We start from the raw sequence: 9808 nt of genomic DNA, 5'->3' as shown, positions 1-9808 counted from the left end.
CCTCAAACCCATAGTCAAAATACAGAGATATTGACCAGTTCACTGAAGACCATGCTCATTGAACCAGCAGGTGCAGCTGAGGAAGTCAGAAATTTCTTTACAAATGATATTAGACTGGCTAGAAATATAGATCAATCTCCCATTGGTCAACATAAAATTTCATTAGTGAATAAAAATTGAGCCAGAGGATTGCTTATTATAACCTTACAGGAGATAAATGATGAGCAATTTTCAAATCTTCTGTCAGTTACATCTATTGAGTTGCACACAAAGATGATTCAGCTGGCGACGCGGTGACACATGTTGAATATTGCTGGTGATGCTTTGCCTTGAAAAAGTCTATATTGACGACGCACTCACCACTTCCTGCACCCTGGATTGGGAATAGAGCTAAGAGCTGTGAGATGCCGGCAACCACAAATGCAATCGCTGATTCATGGAGTTATTGGACCAGTTTGTATGGAGACCATGGCAGATGAAATTTTTGAAGAACTTGAAAAATATCACTCCAATGTACTCTGTCAGGCAAATCATGAAAGATAAAAATCAGGTCCCTACTCAGTGTATGCAGCTGACATTTTCAGGTAAACTGTTGCCTGAACATGTATGCATTGGGTATCAGCGTTTTCCAGTGTGGCTCTTTATAGATCGCGCATGGCAATGTTATAATTGCCAGGACTTTGGGCACAATGCTGTGCACTGCACTGGCAAAACTAAGTGTGTTATTTGCTCAGGTGCCCACAGATCCCAGGCAGTGTGGAATTCTAGAGGGATAATAAATTAACTAGTACACATAGCATATTGGAAAGCAGGACCTGAAAGCTTGGAAAGGAAAGGAACTTTATACTTTCAGTCTATTATTTACATATCCTATCCCTTTCCAGAATTCCAGCTGTGATTGGTTGATAGGATTGTGATTTTAGCCCCTTTCAGCTTTCCAGCTGTAGTTGGATAATAATAAACCCATCAATGTGAATCAGACATTGGTCTCTTCAATATCTAAGAAACTAATGAGCTCAACAGTCCTCCCTGTTCAGACAAATGAAGAAATGTTAATGAGCAGAAAGACAATTTATGACCACAGTGATGAAAACTCAGCAATTGTTCCCTCTCCCATTTTGGGCAGAACCAATCACACCAAACCTGTACAAGCACAAAACACTAATGAACCCATGGAACAAACTGGCATATCTGGGAGAGCTCTAAAGGAGCCTAAGGCTACCATTCCCAAGAAGGGACAATCTGAACTCAATTTAAGTGGAAGAATTGGCCAGCCAAGAGGGACTCCATTAACAAAGTCAGCTGTGCTCTCCTCAAATCCTAAGATGAAAAATCAAAAAGGTCAGGACTCTTTGGTTCAGCACTCTTGAAAATGGAACAACTTCGTATTCTTTTTTGGAACTGTCGCAGCCTGCACACAAAATTATCCCACTTCAAAGTTAGACTGTATGCAGCCAAGCCCCATGTGGTATGCCTCACAGAAACTTGGTTAAAACAGAATCGAGAACCTACCTTCATAAACTACTCCGCATATTTTCGACACCGACAAAATTGATCTGGTAGAGGGCTTGCTATTGTGGTACGAAATGATGTGAACTGTGCTCCTAACCCTCTTAATAGCTTTCCAGCTGGATCACTAGAAATTCAATCCATGAAAGTTTTCTGTAACTGCAAGACAATAAGTATAACAAATGTATACAATCCAAACTCCCCTATTCAAGTGGCTGAGTACTCACATTATTTTAACCAACTCTCTGGCCCATGAGTGATTGTGGGCGACTTTAATGCACACCATACAATGTGGGAAGGTCAAGGTAACTGCAATACTGCTGGCCTCAATTTGGTAGAAAGCCTAGAAGATTTCCTTGACTTGAGTCTCCTAACAGTGTCCCCACCTGTTTTAATGCCCAAACAGGATCTTTTTCCACATTAGATCTATGTTTTGTTTCAACTGATTTGGTGCCTCTCCCCAAATATCTCTAGAACCTGAAATGGGCAGTGACCATGAGCCAGTGTTGCTATCTGTGAACATAGTCCCCAGCAAGGCCGTCTTCAAGTCCAGGCAGCGCTGGCTTTTTCACAAGGGATCGTGGAGCAGGTGGCAGATGTCTCTTCCAGAGGTTCCACCAAGCATGCCTTTTGAGGAGGAGGTAGAAAAATTTTCTGCAGCACTGTTTGGAGCAGCTGAATCTGAATTTAAAAGAAGTAATGAGCAAGTTTCCCCTCGCTTCTCCAAGCCTTGGTGGAATGAAGCATGTGCAAAGCGTGTGGCAGAGAGACATGCGGCCAAAAACATATTGAAGAGACATCCATCTATGGAAAACTTAATTGCTCTGAAGTAAGCGGAGGCACTGGTGAAGCAGGAAGTAAAACAAGCCAAGAATACATCATTTCAGGAGTTCTGTTCCACTATACCCCAATGGCCACAATATGGAAGAAAATTAGAAAACTATCCAACAATGGACACAGCCAACAAGCCTCACCAATTAATTAACATCTACCTTTAGGGCTGTGACATGGAAAACATCTACCTTTAGGGCCGTAAGAAAATTGCATTCTGTTTTTGTAGAGGACTGGCAGCAAAAGTTGGTTAGTGACACTAGTGGCTTTGAGACAGGCTTATTCCTCTGCTCCTCCTCCAAATCAAAGACAAAATAAAAAACTGGCCATGTGCATCAAATAAAAACAGACTTGTTGAGACAGCACTTGCCAGACTTTGACTGGGACAGGCTGATGTAAGAGCACACATGACTGGCTTGCTTTGGGATGCTGGACAATCCAATGTGTAACTGTGGGCTGCATGCTGAAACTATTGATCACCTTTTGCTTCATTGCCATCTGCATTCCCTACCCAGAATTAACCTAACTCACTAACCATACTGAAGGTGGATTTAACCAGGAAGAACTTGCTTGGAGGAGGACCATTCCCACTGGAGGTGCTGACTAAAATAATCCAAGTCACTTCTGATTACCTATCAGCAATGAATGCTATGAAGCAAATGTAATTCTAGCTTAGGAACTTGTAGAGTAAAGTTAGCTCAATTGTTGCCAATAGTAACTAAAATTTGTGTAGCTTGGTAAGACCAAACAAGCATATTGTAGACTAACTGTGAATAACAATCTGTGGCACTAACCTTATCTCCAATTTTCATGAAACGCACCCACTAGTGCATCCAGCAGCTCAAGTAGAAGCACTCTGTGCAGATCAATTGACATGTAATGACTGCATATGTGAAGGGTGCTTCTATTTGTCTATCATGTATCCTCAATACCCTTCTGCTCCTTTAGAACCCTGCCCATAAGAGATCCATCTTGTTTGCACACTTACATTAAATATTACTTGTACAAGGCCTATTGGCCTCAAGAGGCTCCAGTTTGAGCTGCCCAGGCTGGATCCTTGACTAGCTGATTGGTTGTCATACGGTATGTGGCACAAGGTGGGGCATCCTCTAAATATTAACTGGGGTACACTGGCATTTACATTTGCATGTTCTCTGTACCACTTACAGTATAATAGAGTAGCACTTGTTTTATAATCATTATAATGTTATTTTGAAACATACTTACCCCTGTATTATGTTATTTTGAAATATACTGACCCCTGTCAACAAAATATTCCCTGATTTATGATATTGAAATATACACAATAACTCTTAAAATTTTGGGTAGTTTTTGTTGCAATGCTTGCAGTGCTCTGTGCTATTGATCTTCATGTGCCCACAGTTGCTGTGGCTACATCTGTAACAAATTCCCCTTCAGTTGTTGAGCTACATGGACAAGTCTCCAAAGCTCCAATAATCACCAAACAACAACAGCTTCTTTGGGAAAAGAGCATCAGCCTATCAGGAGAGGAGACTTGCCTTGACTTCTTGGGAAAACAATTGGACCTTGAACAGAGGAAAGCCAACTGGCATACTTTTCTCCATTTTCCATCTCTCAAGATCACTGCAAAATTGTAATTAATTCTCAGCATTGATTATATGTATCATTACTATCATTCTGTTTTCTTCTGTGATCAGTTGAAGGACATTTGCCCCGTGGCAGCGGTGCCATGCTTGGCTCTATGGGCAAAAAGAAACAGAGGAAGCCAAGTGGTAGTGGATTAAGTGGAGCATCCAATCACTCACTCATATTTGGATGGAAACACTTGCTCCAGCCTCCAGTCATGAAAATTGATTATTTTCCTCTTTTGATTGCAATGGAATTCTGTCTCTTTCACAACCACCTGCCTTAACTGGCATTATTGGCACAACCCAGAGCTCAGCAGTCAGCACTTCAACACAACTTGAACCTGCCACCTCTCTCTAGCCTTAATAACCCACCTGCATTCTGCTCATAATGATAAACCACAGGTTTTTTTAGAATCAATTTATTTTCAATTTCCTCATCTGCTCAAGATTTAAACCAATATCTTGTGTATGATAATGCTGGTATCCATACTTTACTTATCTACTTATAGGATTCAAAAATGAACTGGAGAAAGAGTCTAAAAAAAGTCTGTTTTGCCAGTGTGCCTCTCTCAAGCCTAATAGCCCACCTGTCTGTGATACCTCATTAGAATTTCCTCCCATGATACTTAATTGTGCAACTAATTTTGGTATTCAAATTTTGAAGGATTTTCAAGCTCACTCCTTTTTGATGATATCTGTGGCACTGTTATTACAGCAGAACAAAGAAATAATGCTGAGAATTTTATAAATCCGCAAAATTTTGTCATTTTGATCAAGCCTGTCTTGCTGCTGAATGGTGGTGACTGTCCACCTGGACCTGATCAAGTTGATCTCAGTAGGTTCCTCTCTGATGACCAGGATGCTGGGTGCGGAGCTTGCCAATGTTTGCATATGTAGACCAAAAACGTTGCTGACAGTACCCAAGGGCCAAGATGCCTCCTGCATTGCTGGCAGTCTTAATTGGCCAGATTCACATGCACTATTGTCTGAGTCACGGGTGGTTTTTGCCCAATTTTCCTGTTGGGGTGAAGGTTAGCTGATGCTTTTTGTATAGGTATTTAAAGAATACCTATACAAAAGTAGAAAATACCTCTGCAGAAGAAAAGACAAACCAGTGCAATCAATGAGCAATTTGAACCTCGGTTTACTCTGCTAAAAATAATATTTGAAATGAAAGTAAAAGTCTAAAATTGACCTGACTCTAATTCTAGACTGCCAAAACAAGATTTTAATTGTATGGACCTTGCCTAACTCCACTTTAACCTCAGAGTTCCAGCTGATCTCTTGAATCAAGAAAAGGTTTTTCACACTATCCAACTTCAAAATAATTTTTGCATTGCTCAGTATTAGTAATAATGTAAGGCTCACAACTACAATTACTATATAAATGGCCAATTCTGTGTCATTAATGGTAGTTTATGTACTAAATAACTTTATTTTTAAACAAAATGAATTAATACAATTAATTTATTCATAAATCTTGCAGACGTACAGGTGACCAACATTCCTCTTAGCAGTGAAACTTATATTGATCGCAATGAGTCTTCTAACAAATTTCCATTTTATTATGGCTGTAGTTTATGGATACAGTTCATATTTTTATGTATATGGAGTTGTTCAACCTGCAGAAATAACTGCTGCCCAAAAATCTACGTACGGTGCAATAAAGTATTTGACTTACTGGGATTTGGTGAGTCATTTTATTATTAAACTTGATGACTAAATTTCTATTATATATAATCTGATCGCATAACACTGGTTGTTTTTTCTGCATTATTGCTTGAAGCAGTTTGCTATGTCTTGGATTTACATGTAATTAAACTTGTAATGGCTAAACATCTCTACCTTATATTTTATTTGACAAATGTTGGTTAACTGATTCTTTGTTAAGAGCTTCTAAAATATTTGAATTGTATTGTGAAACATCGTAATATTTCTATTTGCTATTTATGTAGCAAGAAATTTAAATTGATTTCTGATCCTAAATTTCTAACCATATATATGTGAACAAATTCTGCTTGCAATTTATTTTTATTTATATTATATATGTTGATGTACTGGCTGATTTTTTATAACAAATTATTCTTAAACCTGTGACAATGCATTAACACTTAAATTGAATTTGTGCATTCATTTTTATTATTCTTCTCCTTATTGTGCTTCATTTTGTCAATAAATTATATGCTTATGAATTAAAATTTTCTGTTATGTTCAGGTTTCAATTGGTTTATTTGTTCTATGCATTATTCTTCATGTATCAGTTGGTGCAGTGTGCCTTCTTCACCTTGTGTTTCCTGAGCAATGTCTTCTCATCAGCTCAACAGAACAAGCGCAAGACTGCACCTGAAAAGATCCTGGACTTCCTCTTCTCATCAATAGTCTTCCCTTTGGCTCTGGTACTGAATATTGTTTAAATATGATGTGGTTGTCAAACTTGGTGGATTTAATGCCTAGGAATAACTTTGTAGGCCATGAAATGCACTTGTCACTAAGTAGTAAATATTCTTATGTCTGTCACAGGCATGAAATAGTGTTCATAAAATGGCTATTTAAAGTAAAAATTAAAATATCAAAACTGTTGGTGTTAATGATATTTCAGAATTAAAATTTTATGTCTGTTATTCAATTCTCTTTGCAGTTTACAGACACAACCTTCTGGGGATTGTATTTCACCGACAGAGAACTCGTCTTCCCCAAAGTTTATGATGACTTCTACCCTTCATGGCTGAATCACGTTGTGCATTCCCTGCCTCTGGCAGCAGCATTGCTGGAGATGCTCTGTGTTCAGAGATCATTTCCTTCTTATAAGAAAGGCTTTTTGTGCAACAGTCTCTTCCTTGCGATCTATCTTTCATGGTAAATACCCCTTAAATCATTACTGTATTGTTGAATTAGGTTATTTCTAATTTTGTGCTACAATTTTGAGTTTTGACTTGAATTTTTTATTCACAGAGCAGATCTGCAAGCAGGTATGCTGTACCCTCGTCTTGAACATCAAAATAAATTCTAGCCCAATGTACTACTTATGGTTGCTCGAGTTCAATGCAAGTGATACGTAGCTTCATTCATAAAAATGTTCCAGAATAGTACTAAGTTAAGAGGGCACAATATGCTCAATGAAGTTATAAAATTTATAAATGAGTACCTACGCTGTGTAAAGACATTCACATATTTAGTTGATAAACAGTGAATTGAAATGTGTACTTTTCATTTTCATCACTTCCTTTATCCAATGTTGTTCCATAGACTGTTATGAATTTCATGTGCACATTCAGTACCTCCATTTGTACCCAAATCACTCATTTGTGGAGATTATTTTCTAAATTATTTCCATTTATTCTTATTCTTGTAGTGAATTTGTCATGTTTCATGACTACTGAGCAAATCTTCTACTCTCTGTTTAATGACAGAAACCAACATTTACCCAATAACATGCACTACCTGCAACCAAATTTTTATAGAATTTTCAATTAACTGTTTTCATGTCATTTTCAGGCATTGCTCTTCTTTGCTAGATTGTTGGTTTTGGTGTTGGTTTCTCTTTTCATTGCACCGTTATTCCTGTCTGCATATTTCTTTAAAAATATTACAAATCTCGCTATTGTTATCTACTGTTACTGATTCTCATTCCTACTTCAGGGTGCTATTCATTGCACACACGACGGGCGACTGGGTCTACCCCGTACTAGCCAAGCTACCCACCCCCCAACGAAGCTTGTTCATCTTTGGCTTGTTTGTACTCATGTGGTTGTGTTACTCAGTATGCCGCATCCTCTACTCGTTCAAATGGAGTAAGTTTAGTCATCTGACTCATCTCACTCTTGTGCAGTAGGGTAAGTCTGGCATTTCACCCTGACTCATATAGATAAACGTATTCCGGCCATCTGCTGCCACTCGTGAAAGTTGATGAAATCGTAAGTGCGGTATGCCGCTTGTATGAATCCTACTCAGAAATTATTCCAGAAGAGCTGTCTTTCTAGTTATTGTAATTTTAGCTACTATCTGAATCTTTTTCTGTTATTTGATGGGAACATAATGGTTGAATCATGATTTTAATTTGGTTGGAAATCGGTAAAAGGTTTCCACCTTACAGACTACAGTGTTCCTTGGTCTTCAACCTCGTTGAAAAGTTTTATCACTTTAAGTTGTATGTTAATGAGATAATTAAGAAGTCCTTACTCTTAATGTTGGTTAAATTTTAGTGATTATTTGTGTAGTCATGACGAGTGTCGGATTTAATTTCGATATTTGAAGTAAAATGAATATTTGTTTTGCAGGGCAACCCGCGCGTTCTGAGAAGAAAGTCCACCAGAAGAAGAATAAATGAAGGCTTTGCTCTTAGCTTGAAATCCATGCACCAGCAGCTGACGGCCGAAGGGCTCCTCTGATGTTCCAAATAATACTCTATATCAACCAGTGTTATTGATCTATGTAAAATTTCTGTCCTGTTGCTTGCCACTAGATTCCCATGACGCCAATTCTTGAGTTATTCTGGTAGAAAATACCCTATAGGCCATAGCGTATCATTCCATTGTTTAATTATTGTCATGAAATTAATGTGTTATTCGATAAATGGCGGAATATATTTTTCATCTAAAACTTTTATAGTTTACCATTTTGACGGTATTAGGAGAACTGAGCGCCTTCCGTGTCATATGACGACCAATCGGTCTTTGATTGTTGTGCTCATTTGCACACCCATTAGTGTGTGTTTATGGGTGTATTATTTATGTAATCCGGTATGATGCTATAATCTCATACGACGCATTAACGTTGGGTTTCTTGTTGTTAATGATTTGATTATTAAAATTATGTTCATTGTTAAGTTAAGAGCCTTTGTGGTGCCATTCTATACCACTGTGATTTTTCAAATGTACTTAACAGCGTTATTCTCTTGTCATTCTTAGTCTTGCTTGGTATTGCTTTTACTTTTCATTTCTTGCATCAGGATTTTGCTTACAGTTTCAATTAATATCTAGACAAATTTCAAGTAGAACGAGTTCACATTTTTCCATGTGCCACAAAATATCTTTCAGTAAATGTGTATGATGCGCTCACGATTTCATACAAGGCAAACTGGCTTTAGAGTAGCGCTCCCCAATTCGAGAAGCGTCGTGCCCAATCTCAATGTTTTTTTCGTGGTCCACCTGGCGGTACAATTTGACAAAACCATTTGAAGTTCATCTGTGCGCCCCATACAATTCGGGTAGCACTGTCTTGCTATTATCAGCTCATTCTTAAGTTATCACTTTACTTCGATTTTTTAAGGTTCTTCTGTTTTAGTGCAATGCTCAACTGGCGACTTGATATGTTGCTAAGTGTACCTGATTGCATTCGTTACTTTTAATGCACTAGCGTCCTAAGTGTAAGGGTAATATTTATTGTCAGAATCGTATCGTGCTTGAATTGCAGACTTTTATTGTTGGTGTGGTGAAACGGAATTTTTTTAATTAAATAAAATTACATAAATATATTGTTACCTTTGAATCTTTCGTTTAAATTTGCTGAACGCTGTTGTGAACTGTTGAGAAGGGTACCCTAAACTTATAACAGTTCAGGGTACCGAATCGGCTAGGAAGGCCAGACGGTTAAGCAACAAAAAAATATAACAGTGAGTTGCGTGTTCGAAACAGCGACTTGCTGTGATGTTCAGAATCGGCGATAAGTCTAACGGCCAAATGAACGCTGACAGCGCAAATTTAAACTATCGCGAAAAAATCTGCAGTTTATTAGTAAAACATCGGAATATGAAAGTTGCTTAGGCAAGACCTTTTTCCGATGATTTTATTGTGTATTTATATGAAATGGAAAAAAAAAATTTAGCCTCTCAAAGCGAAAATTAAAATTTGAAGTACCGG

General features: G+C 38.0%; 1 protein-coding gene across 1 annotated transcript; it reads left to right on the top strand.

Moving 5' to 3' along the window:
* The first annotated feature begins 5436 nt into the window (after positions 1–5436).
* Positions 5437–9437, top strand: LOC108676207 (androgen-induced gene 1 protein). The gene is made up of 5 exons (XM_018164260.1): positions 5437–5640; positions 6212–6346; positions 6589–6806; positions 7590–7741; positions 8228–9437. Exons 1-5 carry the CDS (start codon positions 5488–5490, stop codon positions 8275–8277), a joined length of 708 nt encoding a protein of 235 aa, XP_018019749.1. The 5' UTR covers positions 5437–5487; the 3' UTR covers positions 8278–9437.
* The last annotated feature ends 371 nt before the right edge of the window (positions 9438–9808 follow it).

The sequence above is a fragment of the Hyalella azteca genome, unplaced genomic scaffold (genome assembly GCF_000764305.2).
Source record: "Hyalella azteca isolate HAZT.00-mixed unplaced genomic scaffold, Hazt_2.0.2 contig9412, whole genome shotgun sequence".
NCBI classification, from domain to species: domain Eukaryota; kingdom Metazoa; phylum Arthropoda; class Malacostraca; order Amphipoda; family Hyalellidae; genus Hyalella; species Hyalella azteca.
Note: the sequence above shows the minus strand (reverse complement) of the source record. Positions and strands in the feature narration are given on the sequence as shown.